The sequence below is a fragment of the Scatophagus argus genome, chromosome 14 (genome assembly GCF_020382885.2).
Source record: "Scatophagus argus isolate fScaArg1 chromosome 14, fScaArg1.pri, whole genome shotgun sequence".
Taxonomy (NCBI): domain Eukaryota; kingdom Metazoa; phylum Chordata; class Actinopteri; family Scatophagidae; genus Scatophagus; species Scatophagus argus.
The window spans coordinates 12,642,644-12,664,474 of record NC_058506.1 but is presented as its reverse complement, the minus strand read 5'-3'; the positions used below and the strand labels follow the sequence as shown (position 1 = coordinate 12,664,474).

The 21,831-nt window shown below is 40.3% G+C and overlaps 1 protein-coding gene and 1 non-coding gene across 7 annotated transcripts in view; one reads left to right on the top strand and one right to left on the bottom strand.

Moving 5' to 3' along the window:
• The window catches only part of trim3b (tripartite motif containing 3b), a 31,351-nt gene extending 10,006 nt beyond the window's left edge, over positions 1 to 21,345 (bottom strand). The window contains exons 1-3 of one of the 6 annotated variants that reach the window (XM_046410972.1): positions 21,151 to 21,345; positions 19,178 to 19,289; positions 1,282 to 1,457 (exon numbers count right to left, since the gene is read on the bottom strand). In XM_046410972.1, coding sequence (XP_046266928.1) covers positions 1,282 to 1,427 — 146 coding nt within the window. In that variant the 5' untranslated portion in view covers positions 1,428 to 1,457; positions 19,178 to 19,289; positions 21,151 to 21,345. Of the gene's footprint in view, positions 1 to 1,281; positions 1,458 to 3,000; positions 3,172 to 4,787; positions 5,066 to 15,377; positions 15,549 to 19,177; positions 19,290 to 19,765; positions 20,082 to 21,150 lie in introns of those variants that run through there. The other 5 variants (XM_046410971.1, XM_046410973.1, XM_046410970.1 and 2 more) reach the window with 5 other exon arrangements.
• Positions 20,056 to 20,127, top strand: trnaw-cca. The gene has a single exon. It is a non-coding gene; the product is annotated as a tRNA-Trp (tRNA).
• Positions 21,346 to 21,831: the final 486 nt, after the last annotated feature.

Below are 21,831 nucleotides of genomic sequence, written 5' to 3'. Positions count from 1 at the left end.
GTTATCCGTCAATGTGCAACTACTTGAGTACTTGTTGGTTTGTAAAATGACAAATATGAAAAATTCCCAGCACATTCAGCACAGTTGAAAAAACAAACAAAAAATAAACAAACAAAAGACATTATTTGCAGAGATATAAACCAGGGAAAATCATTTTTTTGTTAAACTGATTCATTGACTAATCAGTGATAGTGCGGCACACATCCTTGCTAAGTACAATCATGATTATGAGCTCAAGTAGCCACACGCCTCTGAGATGCAATTTGTTTGGCATAATTTGAAACAGTAGCATAACCTGCAGCAATCATGATCTCTCAATAGTGAGCACACAATGAGGATACTAAGAAATAGCTGCATGGTGAGTTTACTTTCCCAGTGATGGATAATCACTGGAAGAGGAAAAGAGGAACAAAATTAAAAGAGACACAGTGCTACTAAACAGACCGGGCCCATTGAGGGTTTGCCAGGTCAGCCTTAAACCCCCCCAAGCTACATGCACCCATCAAGTATTAAAACATCTGTCTGGCAACATCATCTATAGCTCCAGACAAAAAATCTGTTCACCTCAGCAGGGCTCCAGATCACATGCCATCCAGTTAAACCAGGGATTAAACTTGCCCTCCAGTGGGCAAATGTCCGTCACACTGCATGGAAAAAGGATTTGTCCCATACTTTGTGTGGCTATTCAAAACTATTCCATAAATATTTGTTTGATAGGTTTAGAAGCAAACCAGTCTGAAATATAATCCTAGTTATCCTCTCTACCTCTGAGTATATCCTCCTTCGTAATTGTCCATCCACTTTGACTGCTTGGCTGCTTGGCTCAGCAGGAAAAGACTAGAATAAGTTAAGAATAAGTATCACCTGAGGGGTGTCATCTTTTAGAGGAACTGTAGATTGAGGCATTGTGATTGTGGCTTCAAACAATGAGCCTTTTCTCAGACTGCATTGCCTGATGCTGAGGAATGCATTTATTGTCAGTGAGGAGATGTGCTCTGAGCTGTTTAATTGTGTGTAGGGATTTGCAATAGATGAGATTCCTCTATTAGGAACCACGCAAATATGAGAAGAATCCTTCTGTAATTGGATGGGAGGATAAGTACTGGTAGGGAAAGGGCTAAAAAGTGCCTTGTCCCGCCTTCTTAGCATGGCCAGGAAAAACCTCATGTAGCAGATGGCATGTGGAGACTTGGGTTTGTGTCAGGTTTGGCTTGAGGGAAGTGCAGGTAATTAGGAGATTTGCCAGTTGCCACTGAAGTAGAGAGCACAAATGTTAGTTACCTTTCACAGAAGGTGTGCAGACAGGGCAGGACCTTGGGGTTGCAGTAGTGATCCAGACAGATACTGCAGACCAGAAACTGCTTGTCTATCTGACGCACCACAGGGCTGGTGCTCCCAGCCTCATGCTTTGCCATGGCAGAGGACATTTAAAGCCACGAACAATGACAGCAGTTAACCTGTAGAGAGACAAAGATAAATGCACTGAAAATTTGCTTATGTTTTGTCCATAAAAGCTTTTTCGCAGTATCATTTTCAGGCCTGTTAATGTGCAGCAGATTTACAACAAAAGGCACCAGGAACCAAAGTTAGTAAAGCTGTATAATTCCTTGATTAGTACAAAAATGTGTCCATTGTTGTGATGTTGTTTCTAGGTTAATACCAGACAAGAGCTTACTGAATAACAACTGTGTGAAACAGGAGCATGCAACAGTCTTGAGTTCACAGACAGCAGCAAATGTAGTCAAACTAGTATGGCCATGAGCAAGGCCTTTGATTAACATCCCAACTTGCAGGAAAATGAAAGAAATTAGCAATTAGTCTTTTATAATAAATGTATTAAAACAAGCTCTGCTGACCTCACAGGTACACAAAAACATTATAAAAATATGCATTCCTATCGCACAGGATGTGTTCTGATGTTTAGTGGGTTTATGAACTGGTTTAAAATGTACATTAAATGTTAGAAAATATTTGATTTAAACCACATCTAGAATACAAACATTTTAAGTAACACAAGATAAATGGTAATGCATACATGTGAGTGACAATTTGAAAGAGCAGCAAAACTCCAGAACCCCAGAGGACCCCCATTATGGAAGTACAGCTTGCAAGGTAAGGATATTCTACCTAGCAACACAAATCAGTTTCCAGTGTGGCCCACTTTCACATTCATCAGTGTATACAAACACATATGGTACAATAATTACAGCTGTATGTACTACTGGTACAACAGCAGAACAGCAGCTTGTTCTCATTGCTTTATGCATAAATGAAGTTGGAGGACCAAGTGTTAAACATGGAAAGACATCCAGTCTGACTTATTTATTTATTTATTTATTTTAATTTTGTGATGAAAGTGACAAGGAGCCATGACAAAATGTATTGGAAAACAGTTTTACCTGACTTAACCTCAGTCTTAAAATCTGTACCTCTGATAAATACCCTGCATGCCATTTTTATCACTGTGTTGCAAACTCGCTCCAGCAATGTAGTCCAGCCACATTTTCTCAGTAGGTCAACATGTGTATTATTCATGTATCAGACACAGACATGCACTCGTACACTCACACAAACTGCATGGACGAGAGAATAGCAGCATGAGTCTCAAACAAACATGCCTGACCTTAAGATATATAGTAGTTATGAACATTTCAAAATATTTCAGAGTCTCATTGAAAAGGGCAAACACGGACTTGTGCACAAAAAACACACACTGATAATCATCATCATCCCCCATCAGACTCTACCCCGTCTGCACATCTGTCACCGCTGGATGTAATGCAGCACTCAATCCCCTCTGTCCGACCCCTGCTCATGCCCTATTGTCAGTTGTTGCCTACTGTGCGCTCAAACACACATACAACATACATGTGCTTCTATCCTTGTGAGGACCCTTTTTGACAAACTGCATTCCCTGGCCCTTTACCCTAATCTTAACCATCACAAGTAAATGCCTGTCTCTAACCATAACACCAACACTAACCAAAACCTAATTCTTACCCAACCCTTCAAATCAAGTCTTAGAGAAAATGTCCTTAGTTTCCAAAAAATGTCCTCATTCTGTTGGTCAAAAATTTGTTCTGGTCCTCAAAATGTAGCAAGTAAAAAGTATGCGCACGCAGGACCCAGTGACACACAGACTTTAGACCTGCTACAGGCCACTTCTTAAGCTGTCAGCTATGAAAACAGCACGTCACATTCGCACCCTGTTTAGGGACAGGCAGTGTGTCTGATGGAAAAGATTACCAGTAAGTAGCTTACGTTTTATCTGAATCTAAATATGCATTGTTCTCTAAAAATCCTGTGCTCAGAACTGGAACTTCAAGAGTATCCAGTTGTCTCTGTTGAATCCTGGTGAAAAGCAACTTGAATCGGTGGAACACAGAACTAAAGAGAGATCAACAACAGGATGTGCTGTATACTTCAGTACAGTTCTCACACTTCCCTGCCATTCTCCTTCTGTACTAGAACACACTGATACTAATATCATCCGTAATGACGTCTGTCTAAATTTAGACATGTATTAGTGGGTAGGCGAGGAAGCAATGACAGTGAGCCTAAAATAAGACCAGAGGTCTTAGGACTGCTGCAAAGTGAAGAGCCGAGTGTCCATTTATTTACTCTTGGTTATGCTTTAAAACATTTTTACTCTGAAGCCCAGTAAATCTCAAATAAGTATTATTTCTGGGATAAAAAAAAATGTCTAAACCTCATCTGTTAGGAGCCAGTCTCATGACATAAAAACGTGCAGTTTAAACTTTTCTTTGAACTGTGTTTATGTTTAAGTTGATGGAAACTGCATGCATTCCATCAAGAGACACGTGATCGTCATGCATGCATGCACATGCAGGGTGCTAATGTGGATGTTCATAGTTATATGTATTTAAAAGACTGCTTTGACATGGTCCCAACTTAACGCATGCCCACTTAAACTCCTAAGTGGGCCACAATGCTTAGTTTTGATGCTGCAAAGTAACCATGACAAGTTAACTTGACAGGCTTGTCAAGTTGAAGAAAAAAAATGAGTGAAAACATGCAGACTCAGAATCAGCTGCATGGTGAAATAAAATCAGGCTCAGGCAAAAAAATATTTAGGAGTGGATACATCCTGTCAGCTAAAACCATCAAAATAAATTGTGTCATAATTGTCCTGGCTATTACAGTATACAGTATGCACACTAATAAGAGCAGTAATGTTGCTGGTGACCTTAGCCTGACAAATTCCCTAAACTCTCAGGATTACAGCGTTTGCATGTGTAACTAATTGTGTGTGTGTGTGTGTGTGTTTAAGTGCAGGATGTTTGTGTGTGTGACAACAAGCTAACACCCATGGAGTTCAAACACAATGAGTCTATTCACTACTGGCTTTACTGAATACAAAAGTAACAGTTTTCTTTGTCTCATTCAACACTGAAACCTCTGCTGCTGCTCTACAATAGGATCCTCACAGCTCATGTGTATCTCTTATAACACACACACGTGGGAATGGAGCTGGGAAAAAAAAAAAAAAACAGGGTGTAGACAAGACAGGAAATTAAACATCTTCTTCCCAGTTCAACAGGAGGGCAGGTACAAGGGGAAAGAGAGATGGAGTAATGAATACGTTCAAAGTATCAGCCCGTCTGCTCTTGGCTCACTGTCACCTGTACAGCACAGCTGAATGTGTGCTGACAGCTTGGACAAACACACAAACTCACACACTCCTCACACACTCTAGTAACAGCTGAGCAGATAATCACAAAGTCGTATAAGAGGAAAAACTCATAGAGAGCTGACAGAAAGACTACCTGCTGTTAGAAGTGGAGAAGTGGAGTAGAGCAGTCCAGAAGACTCCATGGCAGCTCTCAGTAAAATCAGTGCAACGCTGAAGAATCAGCACACACCCTGACTCACACATGCACGCCCACTTCCCCCTTCTTCTTTCCCTGCAGACCTGCTGACCACTCTTCCTTTTCCTTCCCTAACTTTTCACTTTTCCAGCACATACACACTCACACACACACACATACACACACACAGGAAAAGGCTGAGCTGGGATGAAAACAGACGGCAGCACTGTGAATTTAAAGTCCCTCCTACTGTCAGTGCTGTTTGCGAGCATGAGCTGCTGGGTACCCTCCTACTGCCGCACTCTGATTGGCTAGGAAACTTAAACTAGCAGGGATGAGGGATTGCATCATGGGCCAAAAATTCTGTGCTGGCCAGAGGGAGTGAATAGTAAAGAGGTCTGAAACACACAAGGAGAAGGAAAGTCCATCTGTCAACTGTCTGGTTGGAAAGACCACCGTCTTCAATCCAGGAACATATTGCAAATTAGTCCTTAATCTGCTATGTGATTTTTTGAAAAAAATGTGAAATGTTGTGCACACTCTAATGATGATCAGAAGGAACAGCTGATGGGTGACAATCATTTAAATGTTTGGCTCAGCTGGGCTCCAGTTACAGCTTTGAAGAAATACATCATTACTTAGCCAGTAATACACACACACACACACACGCTGGGCAAAACACAGTTATATAATTCATGATGTCATCTTCAAAAAAAAAAAAAAAAAAAACTTAAAATGAGAATTTGGAACATGTGCCTCTCCATCTAGTATTATAGTATCAAATTACACATGGATTAAGAAAGACTCTTAAAGGAACAGTTAAACCCCAAATCAAAAATACATATATCCCATTACCTGTAGTGCTATTTATCCATCTATATTGTTTAGTTTTGGTGTGAGTTTTAGAAATATACTATATAGACAAAAGTATCTAGACACACTTCTTTATGGGGCTGTTTTTCAGGGGGTGGGCTTGACCCCTTACTTCCAGTGAAGGGAAATCTTAATGCTTCAGCACACCAAGACATTTTGGACAATGTTATGCTTCCAACTTTGTGGCCACAGTTCGGAGAAGGATCTCGTGAGCAGTTTCATGTAGGAGACATGTTCTTGCAACCTACACTGTATCACTGGCAGGGAGGATGTAAACATTATCTGAATGGATAAATAGCTCCACATGTAAGAGGTAAAATTAGGAACTTTTGATTTTGGGGTGAACTGTCCTGTCTTTAATACTGAAAATGGGATTATCATTTTGAATGTCAAGTAAAGTATCTTGTCACAGGATGATTTTGCATCCAATCCTTTAACTGCCCTGTCCTTACGAAGTGGTCAGAGTTTAATCTGGTGCAAGGGGTGAGGCTTCTCTGACAAAAACATCCATCTACAGTTAATCTGTGCGGATTGAGTCCAGTCACCTCTCCTCCCTCGCTTCCGGCTCTGCTTCCTACACGCCCACGCACACCTTTCCAAAAAAAAAAAAAAAAATCCCCATCATCCTAAACTCACAGGCCAGGCTGCTGTGGTGACTGTTACAGGAAGTAGAGGATAAGAGGATGAAAATACCACTCAAAGAATGACATATCGTTATCTGCCTGCAACAAATGTATTCTTGACTCCTCCATACAGACCAACGTGGCACTGTTCTTGCCTCTAAAGCACTTCCATTGATTTTAGGAACCATTGTAGGAACTGTTGCAGTTACAAAACTTTTCATACCTGATAAACAATCACGCTTGGACAACCTGACAGTAAAATTACAAGATCTGATGCTTGTCCTTGCAAGACATACAGAGCAATCTAACAGGATGTCCTGTTTTCCAAGTAGTTAAAGACAGGCTATCTGACCAATATACAAAATGCAGCACTCCAGTGTGGGCAGACTGTTGTTATCCCTGCAGTGAGCACTCCACAGCGTTATTGGTTTATCGCTACGTGTTCTGCTGAAACGACAGTTTATCACAATATGCGACTCCTGCAGTTATTAAACGAGAGGAAGATGAACCACCAGTGGCAGCAGCAGCAAGGCTCCTGAAACTAAAACGTATAACGTTATGTGAGTTCTGTACAGTCCCAACAGACTACAGATAATCAGAAAACTCATTTTCTGTCATTCTAAAATATTTAAAAATTTACACTTGAGATGAATGTTTTTTTTTAAATGACAACAACAACAATCATAATAATAATAATAATGGTCACCTAGCCTGTGTAATGCTCATTTTACAGATTTTAATATATTTATACAAAAATGGTGCAGACGTTGAATGTACCTACCCAGCGACACCACACACAGAGCTGCAGTAGCCTGCACTATAATGCTATAATCAAGAGAAATATTAATGTCAGTTTATCAAGACTAACTATTTTACTGTCATTATGATTACATTTGTTAATTGTTATTTAAGATGATTGTGCATGGTTGGCTATTGCAGCTTAACAGTTTTATTTATTTAGATTTTTTTTTATGTCAATATATTGAGTAGGGGACATTTTGATCATGTCTGAATAATCAACAGACCTTGTTGTGAGCAGTTTCATGTATACAAAAAGGTCAACATGAATAATAATTAGAATTAGTGCCCTGAACTTTAGCGTGAGTTGTACAATAGAAACAAACATGCTGCTGCAGTTACCTCTGAGCCTATTGTGCAACATCAACAACCTAAAGAAACCGTTCTGCCCCAGGGTCAGTAAGAGGCAGAACAATAACAGTAATGCTCATGATGTTCTCCAGGAAATCCAACAAGAAAATCAAGATCCACTTCAAGCTTCAAGCATTTGTTACTCTGTGCCTTGTGCAAGTCACCTGACAAATAACGTGACGAGAAAGGTTCTGTGAGTGAGTAACGAGGGTTAAGAGTGCTGCTGTGCTTTCCTGCAGCCAATAATGCACTCAGTGCTGCACACCTGATGCCTTGTTATTTTTTTTGTGCTTTATCTTGCGTTTCATGTGCTCTCCCTACATGATGTACCATCCTCCTGCCACTGCATGCTGTGTTCTGAAACCTCATGATTGGTCTGCATGGACGAAATGAAGTATGAAAGATGTGGAGGAGGAGAAAGAGGGGGAAGGAAGGGAGAAAAGGACTCAAGAATAAGGAGGAAAAGTGATGAGGAGGATGAGGAAACGGAGATTAACAATACACAGAGTTGGGTAACAAATTACATGTAATCAGGAATATGTAATAAATTCACAAAAAATAAGAACTATAATCAGCATAGATTACATTAGAAAAATGTGTAATTAGATTATAATTATATTGTCAAGGATTTCTTGATTACAATTTTGATTATCTTTGTCTTTAAAATATGAAATTTTTTTTCAGGATAACCAATGTTCAAATAACTCATGAAAAGCACTGAGATTTAATCATTTTTGTTTACAGTGAAAACCGCAGATGGAACATTTTAAACACACGCTCCTCTTGCGTTACAAGAGCAAAATTCACTGTGACTAACAAAAAACAGCAGCATCCAAAAGTTCGACAAAAAGAAAGAGTGTCACACATGTTGTGACCACAGAGCACATCTGTCAGCACTGTGAGAGTAGTTTTGATTTGACCAAATGTAGATGCTCAATATGCAAAATACATTGTATTTGCATTGAAAATGTTTTGAGAAGAACAAAAGGAATTATTGCACCGAAAAGTCAAACCTAAAAGTGATCAGATTCAATTTCATTTTTGTAACTCAGTAGATTACTTAACTAATGATGATAAGTGTCATGCAAATTGTGTTCAGTAACTAACTACATCCCAAAGTAATCTTACCGAACACTTACAGTACGTTAATCACACATGCGCACACACACAAAGTCAGTCAGCTGTTTCAATGTGAGTCACTGTAGCCCACCTTCCCATTTCCTCCCTTGTTGCTCAAATTACACCGATCGTACACACACACACACCAGACTCTGATGGTTTAAACTTTAATTTGCTCCATGAGAATACACACCCAGGGCTAATATATGGCGTGTATGGAGCAGTCTGTACATCCCTTGTTAGTATGCTCAGCGAGCCTCCATTCTCCTGCAGGGTCCGGTCTTAAGCCTCCACATACATATACTTCTATATATAGAGCTATCAGTTCTCATCCCCTTCACACCATTGGCAGGCACGTGCTCTGAGCTGCACACACACTGCGAAGAAAGTACAGGGAACCTCAAATGACCAGCATAGTAATGACTCAGAAACACTTGAGAAGGATGCACATGCCAAACATTACATGAGCCTGTGCCTCATCTCTCTCTCTCTCTCTCTCTCTCTTTGTCCCTTCAGTACCTCTAATACACATAGTAAACATTTGAGATTTATTTGTACATGCTATCATGTATGCTTACCATAGCATTAGCATGCCAAAGCATTGCAATCACATCCTAGGGATTACTGTGTCTTTCAGTGGATGCCTGCACATGTAAGAACTTGCACATTTAAGAACGGAAGAAGAAAATAGAAAGTCGTACCTGTATAATGTTGACACAACTATCAAGGTTCATGAAGGAATTATCAGCATGTGTGGTTGCTATTGTATATAAATATGCAAATACATCATAAATACACCATACAGATAAATTATAGGGCTGCGCAGACATTTGAGACTGTGCTCCTGTAAGAAACAGTCTTGTTACTGGCAGCTCAACAGGTCTACTGTGCGTGTGCAAACCACCGATTGATTGATGGGTTGAAAAGAAAATACTGATGCTTCCTTTCAAATGCTGTGGCAGTTATCCAGCTGTATCTGCACCACAGCTGGCCTCAGGGAAAGCAGGTGCGTGAGTGTAAACCGTGTGCCACTTATACAAATATTATTTGCTTTATGTTGACACAAAACACACTGGCAGAGCAAAAATGGCTGCCTTTATTAAGTTCAAAAGTAAATACAGCAACAGCAACAAAAATAAGAGTAGTGCTACAAAGTAAAGTAAATTTAGAGAGTTAAGTGTCTCAAATGAATAAATGAAAAAATACTATTTCAATTCCTTTACATGTCTAAAAGAAACCATAAATAAAATGTGTTCCTGTCACCACTGCAGTCACAAAACATTTTATCTCCCCTCATGTTCGCTCACAGAACTTCATCAAGAGATTCTTGACATGAATAACACCGAGGCAGACATCAGAACAGCGGCTCATCTCCACTGAGCCTTGAGAAATAGATACACGAGCAGCTCAGATAGGAAGATACAGGCCCCTTCGCATCTCTATGTACATGAGAGTACCTGAGTACCAGTACGCCAATATGTGCACACTCTCAAACTGTCACAGCCTCTTGATATTGAACCAAATTTGTGGGTGGGTGGGAAGGGGGGGAGAAAGGCAATCTCTTCTCTTTCTACTCTCATTTGTACTGAATATCAAACACTTGACAGTTATTATTCTTGCATGTGTTCTACACTGAACATCAACAGAATTTGCATGGGCAGTCATAAGCCTGTACACAACAGCATGAGCACAAGAAATAAACATAGTATATAATCCATTTAAAGCGTATATTCAAATATTTTGAAGTTAAATGCATTCAGAGGGAATATTACATGATGCACAGTTTCTTCACTGTCTTTCTTATCCTAACTAAACCCCCTCCCTCTCCCAGCTCAGAAAATTATTTCAGAGAAAGGGGAGCATGTGCCATGGGGTAGAGGAGCTGATCCTGAAATAATTTGTTTCTTTAAATAACCGAGGAAATAGACGCCTTCGGCTAAACATATATTAACATAAACAGCTTCATGTCACAGGGTGCCCCGACCACAGTGATGTTTCAGGTAGGTTTAAGATGAACAGGCCCCCGTATCTTTGTATTTATCTATAAAGATATTTGGGATGTTTAAATGTGTGTTATCAGCCGGATGCTTGTAGAAAAAAAGTGGTTTATGTAAGAGCCAAATATCCAGAAATCAAGCTGAACAATCACAACAGGAGAATAAAAGCACTTCGCTGTGGGCATTTTGCTTACATGCCCCTCTCATCACAGAAACACACACACACACACAAAATCAAACATGGTGAAGGATGCCAGAGATAAAATACTACTGTATTTTTTGACCATGACCATTTGATTTTTCCTTTCTCTCTGGCTGCAAGGAGCAGAATAGCCTGACTCAGTGTGAAAGTCTGCTAGTTGCTCATTTTAACCAGACATCATGAGAAACCCAGTCTCTGAACAGTTCAGATTCCTAACACGGTGAAAATTCATTGAAATGAGGTTACTCCAAATGCCATCATTTGTTCGTCATACTGATAAGTCAGCAGATTTCTGATTTTCGCGTCTGTCAATCTCTGCACATGAACCATGAGAACTAAACTGCACTCAGGGTGGACAAAATAACAGAAACTCAAACATAATTCAGTGCAGTCCAACAAGTCCTCAAAATCAACATTCAACACTGCTTGTCTTATTATCAGATTGTTGCTGTGATGGCAGAGCAGGAAAAAACAGCGAGGCTTCTCTGCTGACTAACATGTCACAACACACACATTTATCATGTATAGTCCTCTGGCAAGGGTGATGCAGTGGATGACAGAAGGAGCGCTACCTTCTCTTCATACAGCATGACTGACTGAGTGACATAAGCACAGCTAAAATTATCAGTTTTTCAGATCTGAGCCAGGCTGGGCAGGAATGTGTCACAGGAACCGCCTGCATCAACATATTAACAAACGGCTCACACTCCAGCACGCAAGCACACATGAACACACACACACACACACACAGGTGCACACAACTCATTGGCACTGAAGCGGCATGTCAATGGAAAAAAATACGGACACAACACAAGCAACAAATCAGGATTTCCCCATACGCAGACACTGACAGAGTTCAGTCAGAAGCCTTCAGATATCAAATCTGTTGCTTTCCCCTTTTGCCTGACTGCACTTACGGCATGATGGCAGGGTTTTTTGGGTTTTTTTACAGAGGTTTGATTAAAGCTGATTATAAGTGGTTTTTGCAGTTTTAATTTGATCCCGGAATAGCATTCAGACGCTGAGTGCCCCAACACATCATCATTAATCACAGTTCATGGCTAAATTACAAGTTTTGCATTCATCTGCCCTTCTTTGCCCTGTGGATTCCTAAATATGTTGCTTGTTGTTCCACAGCCGTAAACACACTAATATTTGCTGGGCACGCTTTTTTCCCCAGTCGTGAAAAGCTATGACCAACTTCACACCACCTTCGGTACTCTAATTTCTAGTCATGAGAAAGAGTGATAGGCGGAGGAGGCTTCAGTTTTATGGTATGTTTTCATACTAACAAAACCTTTCGGTGCAAGTGCTGTGGACATACACACAGGGCTCATACAAAGGAGAGTGTGTGTCCTTCACGAATTAATGAACCAACACATGAATGGTTCAAAGATTTCTATCAAGACAGTGAACACAGGAACATCAATAGTGCATTGTTTTAACAGATCAGCGAGTGTAACTAATCTCGCCCTCAGTTGTATTTAGAACAATAGCCTTCCTGCTCCACTGTCACACACGGGGAAATGTCAGTGCTGGTAGCAGCATACACTGGTATGCTGAACATCTTCTTTGGCGTTTTACATCACAGCTTATCATGTATTCAAGCAGCAATAAGAAAATCTCTGTATCGCCATAAAAATCTGAATTTCATGGATGGAAGTCAGGCAGGGATATGCAGCGTCCAAATGACCAAAGCAAATAATTCACTTAATCTAAAGATGGACCAAACTGAGCAAAGCACAAGTGTTTTATTGCTGATGTTATATGAAATGCTTATGAAATAGTACAATATGGCCAACGCTATTACTGAGCCCCCCCGAGGGATCTATCTAAATATATCCTACATGACATGACTGCACCTCTGAGTTCAGTATCTAAGCTTTCACCACATGGCTCCCTGCTGCCACAATACAAAGAAAACATGGTTGAATATGCTTTAAATAACCTGAATGCCCACTGCCAAAGCTCAAACTTGCACTCGCATATTTTGGTCCACGCATGTATACCATGCATAGGGGAACATCAAAGCATATGAAGACACGCTTATTTTGTAAGCAAACAAGGGACAAGACTCCACAAGTGACATCTAAGCGAGACAATAGCTGTGTCTGCAGAATCTATTGCCATCACTCAACAAATGAAGATTAAACGTTCAGCTTAAACGTTGTGTGTTTTGTTCCAGCTGTAAAAAAATAGTTCATGCAGTATAAAGTGCACATGAGCTGAACATGAAATGAACATAAAACACAAGCTGTATACTAAAACCCTTGACATAGACTTTATATAGAACAAATTAGTAAGTAATCACCACAGCCATTAATCACTACAATAATTTCACCAGGACTGCTCACGTCACAGATTGATCTTCAAAAGACTGGGAGTGGATGTTTGGAAAAATTAATAAAAACTAAAATAAAAAAAAATAAAAAATGATTAAAGCTACATTAACCATCACACAGCTTTTACAGCACAGGGTAACAATAATTAACCTGACCAGACTCAAAATTCCCAGCTGATGCTCTTACATCTCTCAGAGGAACTTCATAGCCTTTGGACTCAGATTTTCTCTGCTTCAGACTTCACTAAGCTGAGTTTCAGCTACACGTGTTTGATACTGCTCCAAATGCACGTTAGTCATGAAGACTTTCCCTCTTCTCTGATGGACTCACATCAAAGCGGGATAAAAAAACCCATTTATATAAATTTAGACTTGCACGTACATTTGCTTGATCATGCAGAGTGGAGGCAGAGTTCAGCTGCTGTTACCCATGGAAACACAATCACCTCGGCAGCCTCGTAGCTACCGGAAAACGTTGGCACTGTACATTTCTGTAAACTATGGATTGGTTTTGTACGTTTCATACCTATTTCATACCTGATATCACATCAGCATTTCTACAACATTGTGTCATATCAGATTACATGTTTATGAGCTGATGTTCTTAATGGTTGCATGACACTTGGGCGCAGCGGTTGATGAGCAAGAAACCACTGTGTGAGACCACTTCAAGGTACCAACAAACAATTTTTTAATTTCAACAACTTTCTATAGCCACTTTGTGGCATCAAAAAAAGATATTTTGATTGAGACGTCAGGAGAATTTCAAGTCGTGTTTGTAGCAACAAAAGCAGATATTTTAAGGCAGAACGTGATCCTGACCAGACATTAAGCACAGTGTTGTGATAACCTAAATTTGAAAACTGAATTGTAAAGAAATGTGCAAAGTTTCAACATAATAGCTGGTTTGTAGAACTGTACAGTGCCAACATTTATTCTGGGTCGACAGGAGAGCTGATCAAGCGGTGGATGGAAAGAGCAGAAAGATGTGATATTCAAAAGCTGTTTGGATGCAACATTTTAAAATGCACGACAATGTGGGTTAAGAGAGCTCACAATCCAAGCATAGAGACAGCTCTTTGAAAATAACAACATCAAAACCACAGAGGTGTGTGTGTGAAACAAGGAGACAGTTTTGACACAAATGGGGCAGAAATTCCAGTAGTTACAACACTGGTGACCGTTCGGTTAATCATTCAGTGTGTGGTTAAGTTTACATCCCTGCTCGCCTGACTCTCACTCCTCCCATTCAGCTCTGGTGACATTCCTCCCATGCCAGCTGGACATTCCAGTCTCCACTTCCCCCCACAGCGACCAGAGGTGCCCCTGGATCACTATTTCAGCCTTTTTAAAAATGTCCTTGTTCAACATCCCAGCCTTTCTGCACACACATGTACAGGAGTGTGTACCTCTGCTGTGGCCATCTACAGGGTCTTGTCTTGCTGGAGTTCTATTTAAAACACATGCTTGAGGACAAAATGAGGTTCTGCTCACATCATCTACTGTATCTTGGTAGATTATAGCATGAGACCAAAGTGTGGAACTGGTGAAAGATGATGCTTAAAAGTAAAGACAAACACTCTTGCTTCAATGCATTATTGATACTAAGAAATTTTAAAAGGGTTCTCTGGAACTGACAGGTTGTAGAAATTGCCCAGTTCATGTAAATAATAAAAATCACCAACACCAGTCTGTGATGGTGTAGATTTGCATTTTTTATGATATAAAATATAATAAAATATATCAAATTGCACAGAACATTGTGCTCTCTGAATAAAGCATTGGGTTTTTTTTTTTATTTCTTGCTTAAATTTCTTCAGTAAAATAAACTGTCATTCCAGGAGCTGCATGCTTAATGCAAGAATATCTGAACATTTTACATCAAGCCACAAATCATTATATCAAGTGACCCCATCAACACAGCACCTATCTCTCCACTCATCTGTTATCACAGTCAGGTCAGGTGTCTCATATGCACAAGCAGGAAACCTATCATAGCCTAGCAAATGGCCCGCAGCATTAGTTTGCATAAAGACAGCATAGGGTGTATGCATCCACCAGTGGGAGGGAAAGGAAACATGGGAGAGGGATGGAGTGGAGAGAGGAAGACGTGAGAGGAGGAAAGACTGGCACCCTCTGAGAAGGGTGTGAGATGGAAATAGTGGATGATGAAGGAATGAGTGCTGGCACACAGTGCGGATACCAAGAAGAAGAAAGACTAGAAAGAGAGACAGGTTTACTTACAGCAGGTTCCTGACAGATGAGAGCGAGAGAGAGAGAGGTACAAGCAAGTTTCAGCGCGCTCTCCTCCGCAGGGAGCGATATCTGCCCACAAAACCCGACATCGCTAAAGCAAAAAGCACCTCATACAGTGAGTCTAGAAAGGGAGGCAGGAACTGTGTGTGTGTGTGTGTGTGATCGTGATCTGGCTTTATCGCATGAATGTGCTAGAGGGAGGGAAAGCGACTGAGAGAGAGAGAGAGAAAGAGAGAGAGAGGCTCTTATGAGGCAAGAGATACAGAGAGATTGTACGAGCTGAGTGGCTGGTGTGAAAATGGGAGGGGGCTGGACTGACCAATGATGTGAGGGATGAGCAGAGTGAAGGAGAGATGGCAACAAAGAGACATTTTTTTTTTCTTTATTCCTGCCATCACTCTCTCTTACTTCTGCTGTCGTTTTTGATTGCATGCGTAAGGAGAATGAGAAAAGCTCCAATTATCAAATATAAAACTGGTGATGCTTCATATGGGAGAAAAAGTCAGTCAATGTGATAAAGAGAAAAGGCAACCTAGTCTATTTCTCTCTTCTTTCTCAGGGTACAGGGTAACTGATAGGACGAACAAGAGAGATAAATGACCAGAGCTTGCTGGGAACTCTAATAACTGATGGTGGGAGAGAGTGACAAATGTGGAGCTCAGCTTAAAAGATGCAAAGGTTGTTGGAGTGGTATAAAAAAGAGGAGAGAGGAAGCGAGTGACCGGGAATGATGTGACAAAGGAAACGGAATGGTGGAGACACAAGCATTCAAGTTCCTTGCAAAGATAACTAACAATGCTGTTGTTGCCCTTTTAACGTTCATGTTGATCATAATGTATGGACAGGAAAATTGTGATCGCGACATAGATCTCTCACTCTCACTGTGTGTGTGTGTGTGTACTGACAGCAGAGCAGAGGCATGAGCACCGTCCTCCTTGTAAGTGTGTGTGTAGGGCCTGTGTGCATGCGCATGGGGGTGGGGACCAAACCATCTACCCAGGATTTTGCTGCGGGAGCACCATGTTGCCATGGAGACTGCATCCAGTGCAGCAGAACATGCAGATGGCTGCTCTCTCTCTCTCTCTCTCTCTCTCTCTGTGTGAAACAGAGAGAGCCTCGAGTCCTCCTCTTATCCCTGACCAGCAAATTATAAAAACTGGTCTCTGTGCGGGTTTAGAAAACCCTCCAGGTACAGACAAGCTTTTGACTCAGCATGTGACCAAGTATTTATTTGTTTATATATTTACTTAAAGAGGAGAACAGGCCTTCATCTCCAGAGTTTTCATGAACCTGCATGGGAAATACTACAAGATTATTCACCAGAAAAACACTGTCTAATCCATTTAAACAAACTGTTTGTGTATAACACACCTGCTCCAACATTATATACATTATTATATACATTACCTTTGTGATTACAGCCCATGTAAACTGAACATTGTGCACATTTCAGTGCACACTGTGTGGACAACATTATAATGTGACGTTCAGAGGAGTAACAGTGACATACAGACACTGTGGTTCAGTCAATGTCTTTGTATTATACTGCTGGTAAAACTGACTTGCAGAGACTTGAAATGATTCTAGGTTAATCTTAATTTATCTGACATTCTCAGCATTGATTTTTGTCTTTGTTTAGCACCTATAAAACTGTTTTTACATTATTCTTTATTTTCAGCAGGAACCCATCCATAAGTCTGACTCATTTGGATGCAAAGGATAAAGTTGCAAAGAGCCCAAAATACAAGAAAAAGTACAAAGGCATCTATGGCCATTTAGATTTTTAAGTGATAATCACTTAGAATATTAGACTATGATAAAAATAGTTAATAGTTGCAAAGATTTGCAGTTATACTTTTCATGCACACATGGTGGAAAAATGATGGAAATAAAACTATAATACAGTCCATTTACATAGACATAAATGAGATATTGTGTGAAAGCCCCAGATCAGCACTTTAAAATGGTTTTCTCAGCTTGTCTCAAAATGATATATAAAGCACATTACTATAAACAGAACTTGGTCTGTGTATTACATTTACATTAATTCATTAATATGTGTGGCCATGAGTGTATGACTTGTGGACAGTTAGTTTTGTAGAAAATGTTTTAATGCAATGTTGTAATAAAATGTCACATGCTAAAGAGTACATATTCACTGGTTAGCTGTTTCAAGGAAGTCTAGGTTGACTGTCACACTGATGTGATTGAAAGCAGTATAGAAGTTATGGAATTATTCTAAAAATGTCTGGTATGCTTTGTGAAAGCAGTGATGTGAACTAATCTGCAGGTAACTCTTTAAAACATGCACAACCCGATGGTTCTTTAGCTAAAGAGGTTTAGTCTTCATATTCAGAAACAAAAACTTGCTAACTTCTGTTCACGCCAACACTCTAACATGGTATCTGCTTTCCGTTCCCCAGTTTTCACTCAGAACTCTTTCATTAGCTGTGCTAGCTATGGTGAGTGTGATCAGGTGTGTATTAGCTAGGGGAGAGTAGGCGAGGCATGTAGGTCAACACGTGAAAGGACGACAAATAAGCAATCAGGTTATTAATGAACGTAATTCCTTGTAACACGAGCAAACAGTCAAAAGGGAACTGCGGTTTGTGGTCTACAGTCTTGTAAAATGAAAATTACTACAGGCCTTAACTAAACTTTCCTTTGTCTAGTATAAGGGGTTTAAGTGTGTGTTTGGCTGCATTTACCTCAGCAGTGTGTGTAGGCCTTGTGTGTCTTTGGTGTTATTATACGATTTAATTTCCTTTTGGTTCCCCATGAACATGTTTATTGCCTTCTTCTGCACTATATATGCAAACATATGCCAAACTTTATAGTATAGTTTTACGAGTAATATTCTTGACTAATAGTTTTGTTCTGGTGGAGTTTAATCGTAGCCAAAATAAATGCTTCGTAAGAATGAACACCCATCTGTGAACTGCGCCTTCTCTGGCACAGTGACGTCTGTAGGTTCAGAACCAAGAACTGATTGTACCATGAGCTGCTTTCTTAATAAATCAGACACTGAATTCACACAGATTACAGTCACGCACGTTGGCACACAACACCGTGTTCTTAGTAACTCTGGTCCTGAGGCTTGGTTTTGCCGTTCAGTGACAAAGCACATGCACAGGCGCACGCATCCCTCGGCTTAGACTACTACTGTCGAGCTCCCATGACCTTAAATAATTCACTCAACCACTGAAGCTAAACCACAAACATTACAGTCTGACCCCTGTAAACCCAGTTAGGTGGTTTCCTCCAAAAGGGAGTCTAAGAGAGACGTGCAAAGGTCAGACTGAAGCACATGTTCCCGTCTCTCCTTTGTTGCTAAATATTTTGATTGACGTGAAGATTTGACTTTGGTGTCAGGACAGCAGTGACGTAGAGCGAGTGAATGGAGAAGACATACATATCGACAGCACTGCCATCGTCCTTGCAGCTCCTTGCAGGCGACTGACATTTACTCAGCTAATCAATGGGCCCCGTGCTGCTCTGACTCCCTAACGTTAAGGCCCATCTCATCAGCACAGACAGAAGACAGCATGCATCCTAATCAGAGCGGCTACTGATGGAGCAGGAGGGACATTAATATCAGCGTTGAGCAACCTCATTTTAAGTGACTGATGATTAAATGTATAACAACAGACCATTTAATTGTTGGAGAAGGGAAGAAAAGACCTCCTGTAATGGTTCAGGTAGATGCCCAGGTTCAGCTAGGTGGTATTACCTTTTTTTATGTGATCAAACATAACCTAAAAGTTGTTGCAACTTTAGTGTGCACTTACCCATCCATTTTGAACGGGCTGGTTACTGTGAAGGTGTCAGGTTAAGTGTCCAAGATTCTCCAGAAGCTTCAGGTCTTTATGTGCTGGAAACAGCTGGCATGAACACACAGACCTGCAAACATGAAGGCATCCAAATAATAACAATCATAAAAACGTTTTTTAATTTTTTTAAGGGCAGAATTAAAAAGCACGTTTAGGTGTGTAGCTATGCAAAGAAAGCATATTTTTTTTGTTTTTCTACATTACCTTGGATTAATTCATATTCAGCTCTTGGACCATGAGCATGATCTAAATGCCAAATATATTCTTCTACAAATGCATTACTTTAGTCCAAATTAAATGACTCATTTCACCTCACTGCCATGCTAACTACACCTTTCAGAGGACCAACTATTAGTGGCAGCGAAAAGTTTGAGAAACGTAATGACAGATATTTGAAGGCAGATCCAGACGCCAAAAACTTCTGTTGCATTGCTCCATCTAGTGACTGATTGGGGACTAAGTCATCAACAGCATCCTAACGTTTTACTGGATGGATTGTGCCACATGAAACGCAAAGTCTCAAGTAAAATCTCACGTTTTGCTTACCTTTCACCTGAAAGAAACACATGAGGCCACGTGCAGAAGCCAGATCCGATAACAGCGGAAGGAAAACACTTTCGACCCCCAAATATGAAATCATTACGATGTTTGTACCCAGTCATATACCTGAGCAGCGCACCGAGAAGTGCCTTGTGCTGTGTTTAGAAAAGACAGATTTGTCTAAAAGCCTGTGATGGAAAAGAAAAACATTTCGCGTAAATATGTTTTAAAAGAAGACCAATAGATGCCGACATGCACAGATAAGCAGGTGGCCTTTTATTGCGTTTATGATACCAGACCTCGTGGCGCAACGGTAGCGCGTCTGACTCCAGATCAGAAGGTTGCGTGTTCAAATCACGTCGGGGTCATTTCTTTAATAGAATTAATTACATAATTGTTGACCATGGACTCATTTGTAAAGGAAGTGACAAACGTTAGAGAGCAGAAATTGTCTTCTAGTTAAACCACAAAGTGTACAGTCACCACCAGCACAAATTCAGAAGGAAAAGTTTATCCATAAATGACTATTCGTACATTCATAATCTTGGCTGCTCACTCTCATCGGTGAAAAGTTGCATTTAGTTTCCACAGATCATTTCTGCGGCTTCACTGCAAAATGCTGTTTTGCTGTGAACCTCCAGAAATCTTTTGAGGCCTCACCTCAGCATGTTGTGAGAGCATAATAACAGAATTTTCATTTCTTTGGGGCGAACTATGCCTTTAAAAAGAACATCAAACATCATAAATTTAAAAATGTGCAAGCCCATTTAATTAAAAATGCATTTTAAAATTATATCATATTCTTTTTGAATTCTTTTCCAAACTCCACAGCAAACCTGATTCTCTGTTGCAGGTTTCACATGCTCAGCCATTCCCTGAGGAATGAGGTTTGAGAACAGTAGCTGACACCTTTTACTGCTGAGCAGCCACAGGTTCACATTTCCTTTACAGAAGTGTATGGTGGAGAGCGTAAACTTTAATAATGATAAGAAGGGGGTCATTTTAAAACCTCAAATGTGATTTAGTCACATCTCAGTGTATCACGAGCTGATTTTTCCTTTTCCAACCTCAAATCTGATTACAGCACTTGCAAACAGTCGAACACCCATAACTGCCATGTTGTATTAGGTTTACTGCAAAAACAACCACCACAGTTGCCGCACAATGTGATCTTCTGTCGTGATGCTGAACAGCAGGGCATTAAATTTCAGCAGGCCTCTTTGTAAAACAGGATCTGTTTTTGCAAAACAATTTACTACAGTGCTTAATGCTTCAGGCTTACTATTTCATGGAAATAAAAGATGGAAATATTTTACTCAGAGCTAGTTTACTTGACAGCACATTTCACAGCTGATCTGTTATTATACACTCTTGATATAATATGAATCTACCTTTCTGGTCCAGCTGAGTTCCCACATTAAAAAATATCCATGGTCACTATACAGGGTTTTCCTTTTCCTCTGTAAATCCTATCGACCTGAAGTCTTGCTCCTGTGTATTTCCCCTCTGTGTTTTCGCTGTGTCTTTAAGATACTGGCTTTCTCTCTGCTTTCACATGCTCTCCTCTGCTCTCTGCTCAAATGCCTCTTCACAATACAACTTGCAAGTCTCCCTCTCTCTCTCTCTCTCTCACTTGGCCCAACTTTCCCCCACCCCACCTCATCTATTCATCTCTATTCATGCTTTCTCATCTTTCAGTGGAACACAAGCACACATACTCTTGAATTTCCCTTGGGATCAATAAAGTATCTATCTATCTATGCAGAGCACACAGTTGATCAGCAAGGTCCTGTTGAGAGACACAAAGTCACATCAAGTCCTCAGGAGTTGACTCACATGAGATGTATCACAATGGCCTGATTGTACTCTGGAGCTCTCATTTTACATCAAACAGGTCAGTCGCTGCTGACGTAGTGCTCTGTTAAAAGTACCATACTGTTATCTCCGTTTGTGTACGAGGCCTTGCTTTGAGCTTTTGTTTGACTAGCATGAAGAAAAACTTTGCATGCATGTAGCTAAACAACTAAATTTTTATTGTCGGAGAGAAATCTTGTTCCTGAGGAAAAAACAAA